We start from the raw sequence: 22,126 nt of genomic DNA, 5'->3' as shown, positions 1-22,126 counted from the left end.
ATGGAATACTGTTACAATAATAAGAAATACAAAAGAAAGATAAATTGTATTTTTTGAGCTGCTAGTGCACTGGAAAGTGACTGGTGCTATGAAAAATATTAAGCAGAGACAGGGGAAAGGGCACGCAGGCGGCAGGAGTGTGATTTTAGAGTGGCCGGGGGTGGCCTCCCGGAGAAGGTGGCATTTGTGCAAAGGCTCGAGGGAGGCAAATTTAAAACAGAAAAGTTTGCATTGTTTGTAACAGAGAGAAATTGGGAACATCTTACTCATCAATAGGGCGATGGCCAAGTAAACTGTGGTAACAGTCCTACATCACAGCGGTTTTTAAAAGAACGAGGTGGATCTCTACGTATTAACATGGAAAAATCTCTAGAACATGCTGAGTGAAAAAATTGAAAACAGATATGTACAGGATGACTTTATGTAAGAAAGAGCAGATGCGCATAAACAGTACTTTCACTGGGGTTTTCCACGAGTACATGCGCACAGATGTACAGAAAAAGCCCCCGAAAGAGAGATAGCGAACCGGTAACGGAGCTGATCTCCACAGAGATGGGAAAGGGACCAGAAGTGAAGAGGATTTGTCCAAGTGGACTTTAGTTTTATCTGTCGTGCTTTAATTTTTTTTACAAGAAAACTCACATGTGACCTATATAATTTTAAGATGAATTTTTAAACGTCTGGTGGGAGCAAGTGGGCTCAGAGTCATGCCCGGAGGCTATATATAGGGCCTGTAGCCACGCCTCCTCTCTGGCACCTTCCATCTAACTTTCTCCTACTCCAGCCAGGCCCACTGGCCCTGCCTCCCTCTTCCCACCACCATCACAGTAGCAGCTGCACTCACCTTTGCAGGTCTTCCCATCTGCCTGCAGCTGGAAGCTGTTGTTGCAGTAGCAGGTAGGCCCGTTGAGTGTGGGGACACAGTGGTGCTGGCAGCCCAGCTGAGAACAGTTGCCTAGGAGCTCTGTGAGGGGCAGGAGACACACTCTCAGGCCCTCAGACCTGGCAGCCACCCCCAGACTGTACCCTCCACCCAACTCCCGTCAACCCTTCAGAAACCACATTCAAGGCCTGCAGTGTTGGAGATGAAAGGAGCTTGGGAAGCATCTACCGTATTTTGCAAGTGGGGAAACTGCGACTCAGAGAGGGTATAAGACGGGCCCAAGGTCCAGGTCCCATAACCAACTAGGGCTTACAACCATCTCCCTGCTCTGGCCTCCCTCTGTCCCATGGAGAGAGGAGTGGTAGTTGGTTGGGCTCAAAGGGAATGTGGGCAGTGAGTCTTATTCCCTGCATATGCCTCTTATTTGCACCGCCCGGGGACTACGATGCCGGCCCCAGGGCTGGGGGGGAAAGTGGATATGGAATCGAATCTTTCCCCCACAGGATCCCAGTTCTGGCTTGGAAGCGCCCCTGCAACTTATCCTTGAGCCCTAGAGGCTTCTGAGAGAAGCCTCAGGGAAGTCCAGGCGGGGGATGCAGGAGGAGCAATTTGGTTCCCTCCGGATTCTTCTCTAATCTTTCTCCTGCCACTGACCCACTTCCACGGGGGAGACGCAAGGGAATGAGACAGGAGCGGGAGAGGTGGGAACAGTGGCCCCCCCAAACCAGCGACCCAATTAATGGCCTTGCGTGGGGCCAGGCGGCCTGGCCACAAAGACCCCTTTGTCCAGCTGCCTCACCCCCCCACCTAGGAGTGAGAGCTGCCCCAGATGCTAAGACGTTCAGAAGCACTAAGCCTGCCAGGCAGAGCTGGGGTGGGGGGCCAGACCCCAGTTACTCCTTTTCCTCCCCACCTCCGCCCGAGAGCCCAAATGTGCTGTCTGTCCCGCCTTCCAGCACAGAGCGGGTAAGTATTGTTTCTTCTGGAGAATCAAGAAGAGTTTCTCTTCTGATATGGTTGGGGGGGGGGCGGGGAAGGTGTTTGAGGAGAACCAATGTCTGTAATATCAGAAAGGAAGTTCAAACCCTAGGTTCTTTGTTGTTTTTAAAACCGAAAAGGTATTTGAGGTATTCAAAAGGAAGCAAATTTGAACATGCACCATCCGCTAAGATGGGACGTGCGTGGTAACTGAAGTCAACCCCTGGGCCCACACTGCACCCCATCCCAGGAGCTTCAGACAAGAACATGCAAAACCAACCAAAGGAGAGGATTAAAAACCTTCCACAAACTCCCTGGCTCCACACTCCCTGCCCTGCGTGAACAGGACCCGAGGTGTCTCCTCCCACAGGCCAGGGAAGCAGACGAGCAGAACTTCAGCCCCCCAACCCCAGCTTTCATCACACAGTTGCTCTTCTCTGGTCATACTCATGGTGCATATAAGAAACCATATGGAGAAAAGGTCCCACTATTTACCAAAAAAACAAATATGAAAACACTGATCTCATGTAAAGCTTTCAGTTTACAGGTGGGAAACTAGGGTCTGGAGAGGGGTACCGACTTGTCCACGCACAGAGAGAAGCCCACCCAGGACAGGGTCCATACTTGGACAAGCTCCAAGCCCAAAGGCCCACGGTGGCAATTCTATGAAGGGGCGTAGGACAAAGCCTTATCCCTACTGGAGGTGCAGGGACACTCCTCGGATGGCAGGCCTCCAGACCCCGCAGGTGCCCGGCTGAGAGCTCACTGCTGCACCTGTGAGGGGAGAGGGAGAAGAGCCCTTACCTCGGCAGTGGGCCCCCTCGTCCGAGCCGTCCATGCAGTCCTGCACCCCATTGCAGAGGCGGGACATGGGGATACACAGCTCAGTGCCCAGGCAATTGTGCTCATTCGGCTGACATCGCTGGGCCTTGCTCTGTGGGCCTGGGGGCAGACGGAAAGGTTAGCATCACCACGCTGGCAGAAGCAGCTGTAGTTGGCCAGCTGCTCCCTGGGAGAGGAAGAGGGAACTGAAACTCGGGTTTCAGACATCTGCATTTTTGAGATCTTAGGGGGCCTCAGAGTTGGTTAGACTCTTCCATGTAGAGCTCTTCTACACAGCAGTCACACACCTGGGAGCAGCTAGGTGGAGGGGAGAACGAGGCTTTCAGCCAAGAGGCCACTCTTCCAATGTCCCCTGCCTACGGACCCCAACGCCTCCACATTCTACACTCAGGAGACAGGCCAAGGTTAGAAGTGAAAGGTTTGAATGAGCCAAGGAAAACAGAGTCCATGGTAGAAAAACTCCAATGGCAAAGAGCATCTCCTTCCCATAGCTGCCCGGGCCACAGAACGGGCTGAGAGTCGGACGGACCGGGCCTTCTGGAACGGCACTGTGCAGTGTGTAGCATCAGCCGTAGGTCACTACCGCGCACTTGAACTGTGACTCGTTGAAAATGTAAGCATAAAGTACACACCGGCTTTTGAAGACTTAACGCCACAAACAAAAACGAATGTGGCCCAGCCGGTGTGGCTCAGTGGTTGAGTGTTGACCTATGAACCAGGAGGTCACGGTTCCATTCCCAGTCAGGGCACAGGCCCAGGTTGCTTGCTCAATCCCAGCAGGGGATGGTCAGGAGGCAGCCAACCGATGATTCTCTCTCATCATTGATATTTCTCTCTCTCTCCCCTTCTCCCTTCCTCTCTGAAATCAATTAAAAAAAAAAAAAGAAAAGAATGTGAAAGATCTCATGAATACTTTTATATGAATATTATACTAAAATGATAAAATGTTGGATACAATAAATAACATTAATTTCACCTGGCTGTTTTTTCCTTTCTAAATGTGGCTACTAGAAAATATTGAGTTGCCTTATGCTTTGCATTATATTTCTACTGGACGGCACTCTTCTAGATTCCCCCAACCCCAGAGCAAGATTTGTCTGATAGAAAGATTTGGGAAGGGTCAAAGGTGGAAGCCCGCTGGTGATGTCTCTGGTACTTCCTTTGTTGCCCAAGAAGATGGACTTGGGGTGGCTGTTGAGCTCCTCAGAGAATCGTCAGGCCTTGCAGGCGAGGAAGCTGGCTGAGCCCATGAGCTGGAAGACAGACTACTGTGTACTGGCTCGCAAGCCTGGACGGGGCGTGTGAGAGTGTCTCCCTGTGAGTGAGCTATCCTGTGTGCCTGGGCAGGAGTCTGCATGCACAGGTGAGGGCGGTGTGTGGTGTGCAGTGAAGGGATATCTGTGTGTCTCCATTTCCACATTCTTTGGGGATTGAGTCTGGTTTTGTGTGTCTGAGTGCTTCTGCACCTCCCTGTTTTGAGTGTTGACTCTGTGTTGCTGTAAGAACATGTGCTTTTGTATATGTCGGGGTGGAGGGTGGACAAGTCAGTGCCCAGGAGAGGCTGTGTGTGTGATGGGTCTGAGAGTAAGAGTGGGGATGTGTATAAGGTGGGGTTTGCTTCAAACGAAGAATGGATAAAAAGAGCCAGGTCTGGCCCCTCTGCAAGGCTTTCTTAATCCTTAACACCAAGCATCGGGTCAGAAATGTGGGGGTTAAGGAGGCATCAGACAAGGAGGCACTCCAGGCTGAACCACCCCACCATAGACACTGGTAGAATATCCCTGGCCCCCAGTCCTCCAGGGCAGAGAGAACTGGTGGCTCCCTTTCCGGCCCTAAAATTACCCCTGATAATTACGGGTAAGGGTGTGGGGAGAGCACAGGGGATGGGGCTGAAACAGGATAAACCCAGGAAAAAGAACAGAGACAGACCTAAGAGTGCTCGGGCACCTAGACCCTGCCCGAGATTAACAAAGCAGGGGAGAGGCTGAAGGTGGAGACCCCAACACTCTGCCAGCTGCCCAGGATTCTGGGGTCCAGCCAGCAAGTCCTCCACCCCCCACCTCCCACCCCCACTGGCAAAGTAAAAGCTGGGTGGGGACCTTTCTCCCAGTTTAAACAGCTGCCTCTGATTACACCACTTACTGGGGGCAGGGGAAGGCGGGGGTGGTGGGAAACGCACAGGGGTGGGGCTTCTGGTATAGAGGCTGAGCAAGAGTTGGTGGCCTTTGGCCTGGGACTCTGAGGACAGAAAGGGGACCTGGCTGGACCTGTGGGCACTCAGCAAGGGTCGGGAGGCTTTGAAGTTTTAAAAAGAAGGACAAGCAAAAGAACAGGGAAGTTGGGCTCTCTCCTTCCAGGAAAAATGTCCGTGTGGCCCTGGCTGGTTTGGCTCAGGGGACAGAGTGTCGGCCTGTGGACTGATGGGTCCCGGATTCGATTCCGGTCAAGGGTACATGCTGGGTTGTGGGCTCGATCCCCAGTAGGGAGCGTGCAGGAGGCAGCCAGTCAGTGATACTTTCTCACCATTGATGTTTCTATCTCTCTCTCTCTCCCTTCCTCTCTGAAATCAATAAAAATATATTTTAAAAAAACGTCAGTGCGGAAGACTCGCGGTGCAGCGGTAGCGTGAGCAATCCCACGTGCCATTTCTGAGCAGGCCAGGCACCCTGCCGGGCACAATGAAGGGGGGAGAGGACAGTTTTAGCTGTGTCATGGACAAACAATCACAGAGCAAGGTCTACACCAGGCGAGAGATCAGCTTGTCCTCATCCCAAACTGCCCGGGCCAAAAGGAAAAAGATAAGTCAGGAGCTTTGGGGGAGGGACCCAGAAAAGTACTTACAGATCTCAGGGGCCTCATCAGATCCATCCGGGCAGTCCCTCTCGCCATCACACCGCCAGCCCTTGGAGATACAGGTGATCTGGTCTTCGCAGGCAAACTGCTTGGGGCTGCAAGTCTTGGGGACTGGGGGCAAGGAAAGAAAACGGGGGGTGTAAACGAAGGTTGAAAGCCAACCCGATGGCCCTAAAGCCCCCGTACAGCTCCTCCTCCTTCCCTATCATCAGCCTCCATTTGGCCCAGACTCTGTGAGTCACAGCCCATGGTGGGGGGGTGGCTGTGTGTCCCTCCTAGCACACAGAATACCTGTGGTGGGGGGAGGGGAGGATACAGGGAGCACACTTTACTGCCCTCACCCAGCTCCTTAGCTGCCCGCCCAGTGCGCCCCTCCTCCAGCCCTCAGGGTCAAAGCTCTTGCTGTCTGGGTCACCCTTGGCCACGCACCAACACCTGCAGCTTTGCTGACCCAGAGGAAGGACGGGCATTTACGGAACATTGACATGTTTTCTCTTATCTTCCTCTCCCTCCCACTGCAAGCCCAGAGCTGATCTTTTGTAACCTCTCTGCTCCTCTGTCCTCTGGGAACTCCTGGTCCTAGGAACCCATCACCCTCTCCCCATCTCCAACTCCTAACTAACCACCAGGCCCCCAGACGGGAAGTGTGTGTGTGTGTGTGTGTGTGTCGGGGGGGGGGGTGCCCTTGGTACATTCGTAGCTTGGAGACATAGCTTGGAGACGATATCAACAGAGGTACTGGAGGGCTAGACTGTGGGGAGAGGAGAGGATGGGGGGGCAGGGCAGGGGGCCCCACCTCCACCTCCCGTCTCTAAAGACATAGCCTCCCTTGTGCTTAGACCTCAGGGAGGACTCTCAGCAGATGTCCCCAAAGATAAGAGGCACCTAAAGATTGCTCAGAGTGATGGCGTTGGAAAGCCGAGGCAAGAGAGGGCTGGGGGGACCTGTGGGAGCTGACTTCAGCCCAGCCAGACCATGAGGTTGCTGCATCCGGGGCCTCTTTGCGCCGTCCCTTCACCCCCACCAGCTTCCCTCTGCTCCACGCCATCCTCATGCCTCATTCTCTGAGGAGGAGGAAGTAAGAATGTAACACTAACTCCGATCACGGGCTCAGTATGTGCCAGGAATTGTGGTAAGCCAGTCCTTTCTCTGTGTCGTCTCATTTAATCGTCCCCCACAATATGAGACAGTAGGTGCTACTCCTACCACCATTTTACAGACAAGGACGCCGCGCCTCAAGGGGGTGAGGGGCCACCTGGTAGGCAAAGGACAAACCGGGGCTCACTCAGACCTGAGCCGAGGCCAAGCTTTTAACCGGTGCAGCCTGTACCAGCCTCCCCATTCCCACTAAGAGACACCCCAGCTGTTCCAACCCCATTGCCAGGTCCCCCATGGGAAGGAAAGTCCTCCGGGCCCTTTATCCCCACCCAGGGCTGGCTCCCAGCCCCCCAGCTCTTCATCGCCTTTTCCTCGTCCTGTGTCAATTCCATTTCTATTCAGCTGGCGTGCACTGGAGACCAGCTCTGTGCCAGGCACTGCCTAGGCACCAGGGTGCCAGGGAGGAGTAAGTGCCCCTCAGGAGCCTCAGGTCCCTGGGAAGGCAGCTGCACACCACGACCTCGAATGCAGGGCAGAGCGAGTTCCGGGCTGGGACGGAGTCTAAGTAAAGTATGTCAGGGCTCGCCGGGAGGGACAGAATCTGAGGGGGGCCACGTGGAGAAGATGTCCTCCCTCCCCAACCTCCGTCGCTGGCAGAGGGCACTACACCCAGGCCCTGACCAGGATGAGAGCCGAGTTCAGGGAACACATCAAGGATGGCCGGGCCAGGCCCTCCCCCCCAGAGCCCCCCTCCCCTCCCCCCCACCCTGGGCAGGGAATAAAGGCCCCTTGAGGAGGTGGATAATACTGAGTTCATTGCCCCACTGGGCCAGCTGTGAGGTCTTCCCGGGGAACCCGCCAGCCTAGTTAGCATGCCGGAGAAGGGTCCTCTTCCCCTGGCCAGCCGAGACTGTCTGGGGGGGTAGAGGGGGCTGGAACGGGACTCAGAGGCAGACGGGCTGTTTGAAGCCCAGAAATGGCCTCCATAGCCCCACCGTGCCCCCCCCCCCCCAACCTGGACATAGCCACACCCCCCAGCCTCCTGCGCCAGAACTCACAGACTAGGCCTGAGGTCACTGGTTGGTCACTCCAAACTCCCCTCCATTCTGCGTCCCAGCCATGATCCCCCCTCCTTTGGCCCTTACTTTGTCCCCCCTGCTGTCCCCCACCCCCATTTTTGGCCTGAACTCGACAGAGGAAACAGCAGCTGGCAAACTCCGAAAGCTGGAATGAGAGAGATTCACAAACCAGATGTGCTCTTGCAGAGGGAAGGGAGTGGGGGATGGGGGAGTGAAAGAAGAGGAGCCCTCAGGGCCCCCTGTCCCATATCAGCATCTCTTCAGACCCAGGGACAGAGAGGCTGGGGACGCACATCTCCCAGGAGCCAGGGCAGCGCGAGGAGGATCGTGGAGAGATAAGGGAAAGAACTTCCTTCCTGTCGGGGATGGTGGAGAAGCCCAGGGAATGTGGAGTTTGAAAGCTGAGGTCTGTCTTTGATTTCCTTCAGGGGGAGAGGGGAGGAAAGACACAAACAACCTACGTTGGGGCAGCCTACACAGCCCAGGGAAGCCCCCCGGAGGCGGGAGGGAGTTGCCGTGGGGGTGGGTAGGAAGCCGGTAATCTGTTTAGAGCCTCCAGCCAAGCCCACCCCCCGCCCCCCTGCCCCCTGAGCCTTCTGCATCTGATACCAGCACCCAGAACACCCATCTCTGTGGCCTGCAGCTAAGATGAGGGAGCAACACAGCCCTAAGTTCAGCCCTAAACTGGGGATCAACTACTGGGCTCAGCGGCCGCGGCTGCCTCCTGCCCCTCGTGAGAACTGGGGCTTCGTAATGACATGCGCTACGAACACTTCACATGGCCACTGAGTCAGCCACTGATTGGAAGGAAACACTTTGTATCAACTCATTTAGATCCTCCCAATCCTGAGAGGTGGGTACTGTTGCAATCCCCATCAGACAGCGGTAGAAACCGAGGTCCAGAGCGAGTAATAACTGGGCAGGTGGAGAAGGGAAACTAACCTCAGGGAGCATACTTTGGTCCCCGGAAGCTGGGAGTGGGAGCAGGATCACGGGGTGGTAGTGGCCTTCAGGGCTCATCAGGGAGGAGAGGGACAAGAACAAGACAGAAGAGGGAAGAAAGAGGAGAGAGATGAAGGAGGAGAACTAAAAAGGAAAGAGCAAGCGAGGTTGCAGAGAGAACGCCAGGACACAGGGGCCGTCTGTTCTCAGCTTTGCCTGGAGATGAATGTGACCGCCATGCTAACTCTGGCCAACACCCCTGCCCCCCCTCAGATCCAGGCACTCGGCCCAGCCATGGCCCCCAGGGCCACCAAGCTGGAGCCAGGACAGGAGGCGTAGCGTTGGGTGTACCCGGACCCCACTGCCCGGCTTCAGCCTTGGCTGTCCTCCTCTATCCCGTCCTGGGACCTGGGGGGTGGGGCGGGGAAGGGTGCCTGGCCAGAGAAGAGCGCATGAGGAAAGGACGGGCCCTGAGGAGGTCTTCTCCAGAGGAGGGGACCCATTCTCTGAGGGAGAGGGAGAGAGGTGAGACCTCAGATGGTGCTTCCTAAAGGACCAGGAGACCTGAGGCAGGAAATTCATGAAAGAAACCCTTGAGCAGACACCGGGGGGGGGGGAGAGAGAGAGAGAGATTGTGTGAAGGGATGTTTTCTAAAGGGAACAACGTGATATATCTAAGGGAAGAGGAGCCAGGGGGTGGCCAAGGGGTGGGGGGCAGAACCTGCAGGAATCTAAACTTTCAAACATATGGGGGTGGGGCAGCAAGGGCCTCCCAAACCCAAACCAAGAGCTTTTCACTGAATTTTATGTATTTTGGGTGTTACCCGGTGGCTCTTTCCCGCAGCTCAGCGAGGCTCAGACACATTTTTGTCATTCCTGAGTCTGGGCCTCTGCTTTGCGGCCTGGACAGACGGACAGACAGGATGGCCTGCACTGCCAGGGGAGGGGAAGGGTCTCCCCCTACATCTTGAGTCAATATTGACTCAGCAGCACATTAGCCTGACAAGTGACCTCCCTACCCTCTTTTCCTTCCCCCCACAAGTAAGATTCAGACCCTTCAAATGTCCCCAGAGATCATCGTGTCTCTCACCAGGCCTTGATGAGCCCTGATCATCTATCTACCCCCAACACACACACAGGGCTTATCCTCAGCAGAAGTAAGAGCTCGAAGCCCCTGACCCCTTCCCCACGCCTTTCTCTAGTTCTTAGGTCATGAGGAAGTCCTGCCAGAAGTCTAACCTCCCTCGTTCCTTCTGAAATATCTCCTTTCTCCCTCTTACTCAGTCCACAAAGGGTATCAAGTTCCCTCCTTGCAGAAACATTCTCTCCAAAATCCATTCCCAAAATTAGTGGAGGGGGAAGACGAGAGAGGAACATGAAGGAAAGTGGAGAAGAACTTTCACTGCCAAACTGGATACTCCCAGTCTGGCCTGGGAGGGTACGAACAACTACAAAATTTCGAGCATGTGAGCAAGCCCAGGAGATAGCTTTCGGGATACCAAGAGGCCCGGATGGAAGGGATGGCGACGAGCAGAGACAAAGCAAGCGACAGAGATTGAGAAACGGGGCCGAGAATGCCACGAAGGATGGGCAATAAGAGAGATAAACCAAGAGGATGAGAGAGTTTCTGAAAGGCCAAGAGGGCACACGCCAATGACAGACAGGCTGAAGCAAAAACGACACAGTGGGGTCTCAGCCCAAAGGTTGCCAAGACAATGACACAGTTCCCTTGGGATGAACTCGTGGAATAACAACCCCTCTGAGACCCAGATTAAGGTCGGGGCAGCATATATCCTGATTTAGAGAGACAGAGTCCCTGCCCTCCCAATGTCTGACCCCAGGGAGACCCAGGAGAGGGACTTACTGCCTCCCATAGAACCGGGAGGGTGGGAGGAAGGGAAGATAGGGCTCTTCAACCTGAGGCCAAGGCCTGGGGAGGGTCTTAGCTCCCCAGGAGGAGCAAGAGGGGCAGAGGCCTCTCCTCCACCATCCCTCACCTCTCTCCCAGGGAAGGTTGACCCTGGCGCCCTTCAGAAGCACAGCACGGGAAGTACTCCAGAGCCAACTGCTTCCTTCTCCAAACAATGCAGGATCCTGCTAACCGGCTGAAATCTGGGACTGAACAGAGGGGTGGGACTAGGTTCTCCAAATGCTCACATCCCACCGTTCGCTCCGCCAGGTCAAGGGACCCTTGCATGGGACTCGCCTGGGCGATAAGCACCCCCCGTTCAAAGCTGGAGGACTTGCAGGCTGGAGAGTCCACGAAGTGGGGGGCAGGGGGAGCTCAAAAGAGACTCCTGAGAGGGAATGAGCTTGGGGTTCTAATGTGCAAGGCGGAGGCTGCAACAGGGGGACAGAGAGTCAGACTTGCATAAGGAAGAGCTCCAAAGGTGAGAAGGAGTTTGCAAGAGTTTGGGGCGTTTGGACAAGCTCTGGCTCTGGCCAGGGCCCGGATTGGCATCCTTGGGAGGCCTGGTGATGGGGAAGTGGTTGGGAACAAAAAACTATGGAGAAAATGGAGGAAGGGGAAGCAAGAATGGGGAAAAAAGGAAGTCTTATGAAGCAGCCTCAAACATCAAAATATCCTGCTCCCCCTCCCCCAAATCCCCAAATCAATGTCCTACATGTCCCTGCTTTGTCTTTCGTGTCTCTGCTTTGAAAGATAAGGGTAAAGGGAGATGTTCAAGGAACTGGGTCTGACCAGGGATAAACGGAGTTTGGAACCTTTCCCCAAAGAGCCAGGAGGCAAACACCTCAGTTTCATAACTCACTTCAGCTGTCCAGCTTGTCTGATAAGTGGTAACACGCTGCTCAAGGCTGTGCGTGCAGAGCGGTCGGAGGAAGGAAAGGGGGTCAGCCTTCGTCCCTGAGCCGGATCTGCCGGGGCAGCCCTCCTCGCTACAAAATGTTCTTCATCTCAGCAGGATCCTCAATAACCCTTCCGCACCCCATCTGTTTCCCCATCCTTCCCATAGCAAGGACACTCGACTCTGTCTACTAGCAGGGAATGACATTGCTCCCGAAAGAGAAAGGGACCCTAGGGTAGGTTCAGGCATAGCAGAGAAGGCAGAAGAGGTGGGGGAGACCCCAGGCTGCTCCCCTGGAAGAGCAGCAAGACCTGTGAGAGCAGCAGGAAGGAAGGTTAGATACTAAGTCAGGTAAGCTGGGGCCGGGAGGTTTCCTCCTCTCAAACATGTCTGTGGGCTTGGGGCTTGGGGCTTGAGGGCAGGGGTAGGAAGGATAAGGGAACCCCTTAGGCTGCCTGGATAGCACTGGCCCTCCGGCCTGTGCAATTCCCCTTCCTGACCCAGAGTGGGTGAGACTCATGATTCATAGTCCCATTCCCAAGGTAAGAAGGGTAGTGTGTGATGGGGGAGGGGTCCTTTCCCTGGAATTTTGGGTACAGGTTGGTTTGAGCTGGGATTACAGCCATGAACTGAGTGAAAATTTTAAGAAAGGGCAGGGAGGCATTAAGGAGAATATATCCAGTCTCCCTCTTCCACTAACCACCAACCAACTTGGTGTGGCAAATAGAACCGTTTTAGAACCCTGGGGGTGACACTACCTGGGCCATTCCTGACTGGGCTGGGAAAACTTTCTGTTCTCCACAGACTCCTGATGGTGTCTCTCTCTCTCCCTCTCAAATTTTTTTTCTCTCCCTCCCAGAAGCTGCTACTGTATATCTAAATCCCTCTGCCTCGGTTTCCCCTCCCACCTCACAGAATTGATGACAAGAGGCAAGAACATGCATAAGAGGAATGTCATGAGTAAGGGTTGGCTGTGAGGGCTGGTCAGGAGAACATTCAGGACAGATCCTCTTTACTCCTTTTGGGCAGATAATTGAGGTTGGGGGGTGGCAGAGGAGCAGACAGTCCCCAAGACAGAATTATTGAGGGTCACTGAATATACTGTTTTTCTGGCACAGCTGCTTCCTGACTCCCTAACCTCCCTCTCTCAACCGAAGCAATTTGGGGTAGGGGAAGAGCGGGAAAGGTAATCTGATTTCAGAGAAAACTTTCCTAATCTCAACCTCACAAAATTTAGAAGATGGAGGAAGGGTGCACGATGGTATTAGGCCCAATTTTTCCCGGATGACGGGAAGCGGTGGATCCCACCCCTTCTCAAGTCAGGGGCCCAGCCCAACCCCATGACCCCAGCTCAAAGCTTAGGCAAGACCTGAACCAGTGACTCACAAATAAGAGGAAAAAAAATAGCTGACATAAACGGGGAGGGGGCACTTCCCCAACAGGACACAGTTCTAGCCCAAACCCAACTGTAGTGTTCAAAGTGTATGTAAATGGGGGGAGAAGGGGAATGGTAGAGAGAAATAAACACATTTACCAAAGGAGCAGGGAACTGGGGAGTTGTGGCATAGCCATAACCCCCATCCAACCTCCAGCTCTCCTACCAGTCCCCACTGTGATCAGGCCAGAAGGCGAGAGGGCAGCCTCCTTCCGACCTCCCACCTCAGCATTCCAGGCCATTCTCCAGCCCCCTTACCCAACCATGACATCTGACGTTCTTCCTTTCAAAGCTCCCAGGAATTAAGAAGGAAAATTCAAAGCCACACAGCATCTCCTGCTTCTCCTCTGCCCCCCAAAACAGCCCTATTCAGGCTACTGACAGAGGCCCTGAGAGGGGGAAGTGCTCACTTCGGAACCCAGGCCGGCAGCGGCTGGATCCTGGACCCAGGCCTCCAAGCCTGGTCTCCCAGGCCCAGATTCCACACCCAAGCAGGGGGGCCTCTCCATGGCCCTCCCTTTCCACCCACAGCCATCTCGGGCCTGCCTGCCCTCTTCCCAGTGAGGCACTCTTGACCTGGCTCCCTCTTCCAGATTCAGAGGCCACTGCAAAAGTCCCTCCACCCTCATTTGCAGCCCTGTATTGCAAACCCGGATTCCTTCACCATTCAGATGGGGGTGGAGGGGTGGAGGATGTAGGGGAGGTGGAGGCCCTCCCCAACCAGAGATAGGAAGAGAAGGCCTCTGGATCCCTGGATCAGAAGAGGGGGGAACCCTCTCCTCCCTTCCCAGGCCTCTGGTCTTTGTTTGGGCTGGGGGCCCCCATGGAAGCAGCATTCACCCAGGGCCACATCCTCCAAACTGGACCCCCATCCCCACCCCCAGTCGGGACGCTGCTGTGTCAGCTGGACTGTGATAACAAAAGGCACCCCCTCCCGCGTCTCCCTCCCCATCCAAACGCAGGAGTGGGGGCTGGGGAGTGGGTGTCCCCAGGGGTCCTGGGGGCCGCGGAATCTCACTTACCGTCGACAGCGGCCGCGACCAGAGCTGAGAGCAGGGGCAGCAGCAGCAGCTGCGGCGGGGTCGGCATGGTGTGGGCTGATGCAAGCAGCAGCCCCCTACTCTCCGGTCCTGCTACTTCTCACCGTCGACCCCCCCCCAATTGGGGGGTCCCCCTTTTTCCTCCTCCTCTATTCTTATCCTATCCTTCAGCAACGCGCACCAGGGGCGTGGGTGAAGAGGCAGAGCTCGGAGCCCCTTGTGGAGGGTCTGCTGACGAGGGTACGCCCCCTGACCCCAAATCCAAACCCTTCGCCCCCTGCTTTTCTCTTCGCTCCTCTTTCCCCCCCGTCCCTGGGCAAAGCTCACAGCTCCATCTCCGAGCCGCCTCCGGCTGCAAAAATGCACAATTGGGAGGAGGCGGGGTGGGGGGCGGGGGCGTGGACCGGGTGGGGGAGCCCTTGGAAGGGGCCTGATGGAGCTCTGGGGGCTCCCCTCGTTTCTGCCTCCTCAGTGCACGGGCCTGGAGCTCGCACCACTGTTCCCCCGACTGAGGTGCCGCGGGGCGGGCTGAGAGGGAGAGAGGGAGGGGAAGGGTGGAGGAGGGAGGGAAAGAAGGGGCGGGGAAAGAAGAAAAAGGGAGGGGGGAGAGCTACGCGGCAGTCCTGCGGGTGCGCATGCGCGGGGTTGGCGCGCTGCCCTGGGGAGGGGGCGTCCGGGCAGCTCCGAGGGCTTGCGCTCCGGCCCGCGGTTCGAGATCGGGGTCCCGTGGCGCCGCTAGCGGGCTCGGGGCGGGGAGCGTCCTCTCCCCCGCCGGGGCCTTTCCCTCCCCCGCTGCGAGTGGGTGGAGAAACGGGGGTGCTTGGGCAGTGGGCGCGCCAAGTGGAGTGGCTGCTCCCCTAGGATTTCAGCCGGGTCTGGGGATCCTGGTTTCCTGGAGGTGCCCTGCCCGTGCCCCGCCGGCCTGGGGTGGGGGCAGGGGTCGCCATCGCGGGGACGGTTCGGGAAAAGGCTGAGCTTGGATTCGAAGACTTTTGGAGAGGGACCGGGACCCGGGCCAGCGGCGGGGGGCGGGGGAGGAGGGCCGCGAGGGCCCGCCCCCACCTCGCTCCGGGACTCGGAGTAAACAGGGACACCGCGGGGACACGCCGCAGCTTGTCCGCCCTCCCGGGGCCTGGGGATGGAGCCCACCTTCGTCCCCGCCTCGCCCTGCCCGCCTGGCACCGAGCGCGGGAGGGGCAGGCGCTGGTTTGGAGGGAGGTGAGTCACCAGCGGGTGGGGCTGCCCCCTTCGCCCCAAGAGGTCGGGGCTCGTTTATTTTTTATTTTTTTATCCCTTCTGCCTGGCTCCCCACCAAGTCGGGGTTTTAGATTCCGAGCCACAGGGATTTGGAATAAGATGAGGGACTCTGGACCCGAGTTCTGAGCGGGCGTCTGCTGAGCGCGGGACCTCTGTCCGGCCCGCGGCCGGTCCGGGGAGGCTGCCTTCAGCCCCGGGCGCCGGCGGGTCCACCGCCCCGCGGAGGTGCTTCTGGCCACTGCCCCCTCTGGGCGGTGTTTGCAGCCTGCGCCCTGGGCGTCTGGCTTTCTGGTGTCTGGAAGCCAGAGTGCAGGGAGACAGCAGGCGACTTGGGCTGCCAGAAACTGAGGTTAAGAAGAGAGAGGGTTGTACCCTTTTAAAATTCTAGCCAAGGAAGGGTTCTCCGCCCTCCAGGCTGTCCTTGCAGAAAGCGGAGCAACACTGAGGACTTGTCCCCTGATGGCGGTGCGAGCCACGGAAGAATCCAGAGGGAACCAGACCTTTTCCCCAAACCAGAGCTCCCTCTGGGCTGGGTTTGCTCCAGGCCACGGCCACCTACCTTTCGTCTTCCAGGCTAGAAATCTCAGACGCTGCCAATTCTGTCTAATCTTGCAAGTCTGTGCTCAAGGTCTGTCATTTTTTCCTTTGAAATAAAGCTCCAATTTCCTCTGCCAGAGATTCCTCACACAGCGGTGGAATCTTATTCATCCAATTATACAGCCCTCCTGGGCTAACAGTGACAGACACATGGCGGCAGGGACTCACTAAACGTGTTTAGTGAATGCCTATCAGATTCCTTCCTCTCCCAGGACCTTCTCCCAATGTTATGGTCCAAGCGAAATCAGATTGAAACAGATTTCAGACATCTTTGAAAGGAAAAAGCTAGATGGGATGACCGTATGTCGCTTGTAAGGTGGCAGTTTCATTCCTCTCCCTGCTCGTTACCTTACAAAGGTGAGTCTTTCTACATCCGTTCTCCCTGTGTAGTCTCTTCCTGGATGGCAAACCTCTACTGGGTGTCTGTCTGTAGACAACTAAATCCAGTATGAACTCCTTTCCCAGCCACGGACTTCCAAAATCTGGCCTCAGGCAGCACGTCAACACTTAATTTGCTACCTCCAAACTCCTAGGAGCTCATGAATGTGAATGTGTATTTATTTTTAACTTTATCTTATAAAAATGGTAATAATTAGTGGTTAAAAAAAACCTTCAGCGTATAGGAAGGTACAAGGTGAAAAGTAAACTCGCTGCTCTCCACATTCCCATTCTTCAGTCCCACCCTCAGAGTCACCACTACTGCGAGTTCTGTGGGTCTCCTTCCAAGAGGTTAAAAAAAAAATCCACAAAAAAACAAATAAACATCATTTAAACCACAAATGAGCTCATACAATATATACTATTCTGTACCTTACTTTTTCAGTTATCTTGATCCCTTTCCACTTTGTACATGCACACCTTGCCCTCTTTTTATATTGGCTACTTGCAGTGTCCTTGCTTGGATTCTGCACAATCCATTAGGGTTGTTGGACACTTGGTTATTTCCAGTATGTGAACTGTGAGGGTGTCTCTAAAAGAGAGAGAATGCACATTTCTATCTGAGCCTTTAATTATACTGTTCTCCCAGCCCCTCCTTACCCTCCTTAGAAAAGCCGTCCTGTTATTCTCCCTGTGCCCGTCTCTCCTGTTCCCAACTTGTACTCAGGATAGCCTCAGTACCTAGACCAGTGGTTCCCATCGCGGGGCACACGCCCCACAGGGGGGCAATTTGATTTTTAAGGGGGGCAATTTGAGAATGAGTTACTAACAGTGAATTTTTTGCATTTCTTATGGCTCTAGGGGCCTCATATACAGTATATAAATATATATTGTGACATTTTCATGCACTTCGGTTCTCTATTATATATTTTGAAACTTTATTTGCTATTCTTTTTATATCACTTCATATTATTACTAGAGGCCAGATGCACGAAGTTCGTGCATGCGTTGGGTTCCTAGACCTGGCTGGAGATCAGGGACGATCTGTGAGGGCACTGGCAGGGTAATGGGGGTGGGGGGGGTGCTGGCACCCACATTGGCCGGCCTGCGGGCTGGGGGCAGCTCCTGCATTGAGCATCTGCTCCCTGGTGGTCAGTGTGCATCATAGCAACCAGTCTTTCTATAGTTTGGTCAATTTGCATATTAGGCTTTTATGATATAGAATTTTTTTTAACAATTTCTTAGTGATTTCTTCCTCAGTACTTCAACTGTCCTTTTGTTCTTTTATGTTTCTCGTTCATGGATGCCATGTTCTTTGGAAGTTTGTTTAGACCAAGTTAATGGCCTTTTGGACTTCCTCCACGTAATAGGAGCTCACTTTTTGAATAATAAGAATTATATGTCACAGGGGGTAAGGGGGGGGGGCATTAGGATTTTAGAGGTGCTTCGGTGGGACATGGCCTAAAAGAGGCTGGGAACCACTGGCCTAGACATTAGCACTTAATTGTGCAGGTTCTGTGTCTACCACCACACTGTAAACTCCTTAAGGGCAAGGGTGTCTTTTATGTCTTAGTATCCACCCACTATTAGGAGCTCTTGATTAACTGATGGGAAGGCTGACAGAGTGTCAGGGCCAGGGGTGCCTGTGCTGGTTGAGGAGACCATCATAATTAATTGCTTTCAGGTGGATGTGACTGTAAACATCTCCTCTGTATTTCTCCTATAGCACTCATGAATCCCTCTCTGCCTCAGCGTCTTCTCCCACTTCTGTTGTTAAGAAGCATTTTCAATCTTCAAATCCTTGAGTTGAAATTATAACCAAAATAGTGAGAAATCAAAGAGGAATTCTCTGCAATCCATAATCAGGATACCTAGAATGGTGACCGTAGGAAAAGACGTTAGTGTGGGAGAGGGTATCTTCTTTTTTGGATCTTCCAGCAAATCATGAAACATCTTTTCCTGTCTGAGTGCAACAGGCACTGGGATTGGGGCCTTAAGGGGGCTGCTCTGGGATTGATTGTCAGGCCAGAGACTGACACCACCTAGTGGTCAGCTAAAGAAGTGTAATAGGGAGGCTGTTTCTGAAGGATCTGGTGGAAGATGGGAAGAGACCAAGATTTATTGAGCTACTATTTACCATGTACCAATTCACGCAATGGGTTTTACATGGATTAGCTCACTTGAGTCTCGTAACCACCTTATGGCATAGGTGTTATTCCAGTTTGTAGATATGGGACTAGAGCAGTGGTTCTCAACCTTCCTAATGCCGCGAGCCTTTAATACAGTTCCTCATGTTGTGGTGACCCCCAATTTCATTGTTACAAATTGAACATGATTAAAGCATAGTGATTAATCACAAAAACAATATGTAATTATATATGTGTTTTCCGATGGTCTTAGGCGACCCCTGTGAAAGGGTCGTCCGACCCCCAAAGGGGTCGCGACCCACAGGTTGAGAACCGCTGGAATAGCGGCTCAAAGAGGTGAAGGAAATCTGCCCCAGATCACAATGCAGATTGGAGCCCAGTTTTCATACATTAATAAACATTTATTAGGTACCTCAAATGTGCAGAGCATATTGGTAGGCACTAGGGACAAGAAATGGAAATACAAAGTCTCAGGTTTCAGGAAGCATATGGATTAGTGGAGCTGTGCGATGAGATGACTGACAGTTATAACACAGCACCTTAGTGTCTATAATAAAGGCAAGTGCAGATGGCCATGGGGACCAGGGAAGGATACTTTTTCCAGATAAGGGGGTCAGAGCACAGCAGTGTAGACAATACCCGCTACATGTTGGAAGAGAAGAAGGAAGTGACAGGCAATGGCAGGAGGAAAGTTTGTTTTAGGTTGGTGGGCAAGCAAAGGCATGGAGGCATGAGGAAGTTTAAAACACTTGAGGAAGCTTTCCGATCTGCCATCCATGGTGGAACTGCCTCCAAGGTGCAGATTTTTGTGAAAACCCTTGTGAGGAAGACCATCACTCTCCAGGCTGACCCCTTGGATACAAGAGAGAATATAAAGGCCAAGATCCAAGATAAGGAAGGAATTCCCCCTGATCAGCAAAGACTGATCTTTGCTGGCAAGCAACTGGAATATGGATGCTCTTTGTTTGACCATAACCTTCAAAAGGAGTCCACTCTTTATCTTGTGTTGAGACTACGTGGTGGTGCTAAGCAAGAGAAGCAGTCTTACACCACTCCCAACAGGAGTGAGCATAAGAGAAAGAGGGTTAAGCTGGCTGTCCTGAAATACTATAAGGTGGATGAGATGGCACAATCAGTTGCCTTCCTTGGGAGTGCCCTTTAGATGAACGTGTGCCAGAGTTTTATGGCCAGCCACTTCAACAGTCATTGTGGCAAATGTCGGACCTATTGCTTCAACAAACTAGAAGACAAGTAATTGTATATGGGTCATAAGAGACATCACCTGGCACAGCTGGCATGGCTCAGGGGTTGAGCATCAACCTATGAACCAGGAGGTCATGGTTTGATTCCTGGTCAGGGCACATGCCCAGGTTTCGGGCCCAATCCCCAAAGTGGACCATGCAGGAGGCAGCTGATTAATGATTCTCTTTCATCATTGATGTTTCTATCTCTCTTTCCCTCTCCCCTCATCTCTGAAGTCAATAAAAATATTTTTAAATTTAAAAACATACACACACTACCTTCCTCTCTGTAAAAAATCAATAAAATATATTTAAAAAATAAAAATAAAAAAAATAAACACACACACATGAAACTTGTCACAAAGTAGTTAAAAAAAAAGACAACTAACATTTAAAAAAACAACACTTGAGGAATGACTAATATGATATGGCTAAAGTTTAAGGTACTTATTAGGGAGGGTAATGGGTGAAGTGTTCATGAGCCTAATTATTATTTTTTTAAATATATTTTATTGATTTTTTACAGAGAAGAAGGGAGAGAAATAGAGAGTTAGAAACATCAATGAGAGAGAAACATCGATCAGCTGCCTCTTGTACACCCCCTACTGGGGATATGCCTGCAACCAAGGTACATGCCCTTGACCAGAATCGAACCTGGGACCTTTCAGTCCGCAAGCCTATGCTCTATCCACTGAGCCAAACCAGTTAGGGCTCGTGAGCCTAATTATAAAGGGTGATTTTAGGCACACTAAGTAAGAACTTAGGCTTTTTTTTCTAGAAGTTGTGGGAAGCCAGGTGAAAAACTGATGAAGTTCTTAATGCATCAGCCATAAAGCTGAAGAGGAAGAGGATTCTAGACTAAGGAGATAGGATCAAGTTTACTAATTGGTTTACCATGTTGCCCTAGCGCAGGGATGGGGAATGTTGGCCCATGGCGGCCGTATAAGGCCCACAAAATCATTTGGTCTGGCCCTGCCGAGGCATTAGGGGTGAGTTAATTAAACATTTGACCAAATATAGGAGTCTAATTTTTTTTTTAAATCCTACAAGGTGTTTTGGGCCAGGATTTGGCCAAGTGTGTGCATTTTTGTTTTTAAATGTTTTTATTGATTTAGAGAGAAAGGAAGGGAGAGGGATATAGAGATAGAAACATTGATCAGCTGCCTCCTGCACATCCCCCACTAGGGATTGAGCCTGCACCCGGGCATGTGCTCCGAGGGGAATCGAAATGGTGACCTCTCTGTTCATGTGTTGATGCTCAACCACTGAGCTATACCAGCTGGGCATAGCAGGCTAGTTTTTAAGTTGATAATTTTGTATGGCCTGTGAATGATGTGATAAATATCCAATGGCCCTTGGCAGAAAAAATGGTTCCCCACCCCTGCCCTAGAAGCTAGGGACAGAGAAAGCTGGGTCTGGAAACTTTAGCTCATGTTAGAATGTTCTCGAAGTTCTCAGGTATGGGCTGCACATTAGACCCACCTGGGGAGCTTTTAAAATCTCAATACTAAGAAAAACTGGAAGACTTATACTCCTTAACTTCAAGACGTATAGGCTACAGTAATCAAGACAGCGTGGTACTAGCATAAGGATTGACAGAGAGATCCAGGAAACAAAACAGAGGGCCAGAAATAGACGCACACTTAATGGTCACTTTATTTTTGACAAAGGTGTCAAAGCAATACACTGGACAAAGCAATACATCTTTTCAACAAGTGGTGCTGGAACAACTGAATATCCATATGGGAGAAGTAAGTGAACCTTGACCCTATCTCACACCGTATGCGAAAATTAATTCAAAATGGATCATAAATCTAAAACCTAAAAGCTAAAATCATAAAGCTGTTAGGTGAAAACACAATATCTTTATGACTTGGCGATAGGCAAAAATTTCCTAAGTCATTGAAGGCAATAATCATAAAATAAAAAAATTGATAAAAGAAACATCAAAACTTTGCTCATCAAAAGATACTATTAAGAAAATAAAGCCAAAAAAAGGTAAGCAAAATATTGATCTGACAAAGGGTGGGTATCCAAGATATATATACATTTCCTATAATACAGTAATAAAAAGACTGTAATTTTTTTTTAAGACAAAGGAACATTTTTTTAAAATATACTTTTTTGATTTTTTACAGAGAGGAAGGGCGAGAGATAGAGAGTTAGAAACATCGATGAGAGAGAAACATCGATCAGCTGCCTCCTGCACATCTCCTACTGGGGATATGCCCACAACCCAGGTACATGCCCCTGACCGGAATCGAACCTGGGACCCTTCAGTCCGCAGGCCGACGCTCTATCCACTGAGCCAAACCGGTTTCGGCAAGACTGTAATTTTTTTAAATGGACAAAAGATCTGAGCAGATACTTCATAAAATAACATATATAAATGGCCAATAAACCCATGAAAAGTATTCAAAATCTTTCTACATCAAGAATATGCAAATTAAGACCACAATGAGATAATTCTCCACACTCACCAAAATGGTTAAACTTTAAATAACTGACAATACCAAATGTTAGCAAGAATGTAGAGCCCTTGCTGGTT

General features: G+C 52.2%; 1 protein-coding gene, 1 long non-coding RNA gene and 1 pseudogene across 2 annotated transcripts in view; 2 read left to right on the top strand and 1 right to left on the bottom strand.

Annotated features, from left to right (window-relative positions):
* Positions 1–14,489, bottom strand: part of LRP1 (LDL receptor related protein 1) — a 78,467-nt gene extending 63,978 nt beyond the window's left edge. Inside the window, exons 1-4 of the mRNA XM_059683321.1 lie at positions 13,941–14,489; positions 5,546–5,668; positions 2,666–2,803; positions 845–964 (exon numbers count right to left, since the gene is read on the bottom strand). Coding sequence (XP_059539304.1) covers positions 845–964; positions 2,666–2,803; positions 5,546–5,668; positions 13,941–14,007 — 448 coding nt within the window. The 5' untranslated portion in view covers positions 14,008–14,489. The remainder of the gene's footprint in view (positions 1–844; positions 965–2,665; positions 2,804–5,545; positions 5,669–13,940) is intronic.
* Positions 14,490–14,622: 133 nt separating this feature from the next.
* On the top strand, positions 14,623–15,900 carry LOC132227795 (uncharacterized). Its single transcript, XR_009451236.1, has 2 exons — positions 14,623–15,176; positions 15,630–15,900. It is a non-coding gene; the product is annotated as an uncharacterized LOC132227795 (long non-coding RNA).
* A 3,083-nt stretch (positions 15,901–18,983) lies between these two features.
* Positions 18,984–19,808, top strand: LOC132225780 (ubiquitin-ribosomal protein eS31 fusion protein-like; annotated as a pseudogene).
* The last annotated feature ends 2,318 nt before the right edge of the window (positions 19,809–22,126 follow it).

The sequence above is a fragment of the Myotis daubentonii genome, chromosome 2 (genome assembly GCF_963259705.1).
Source record: "Myotis daubentonii chromosome 2, mMyoDau2.1, whole genome shotgun sequence".
Taxonomy (NCBI): domain Eukaryota; kingdom Metazoa; phylum Chordata; class Mammalia; order Chiroptera; family Vespertilionidae; genus Myotis; species Myotis daubentonii.
This window is presented reverse-complemented; position numbering and strand designations above follow the sequence as displayed.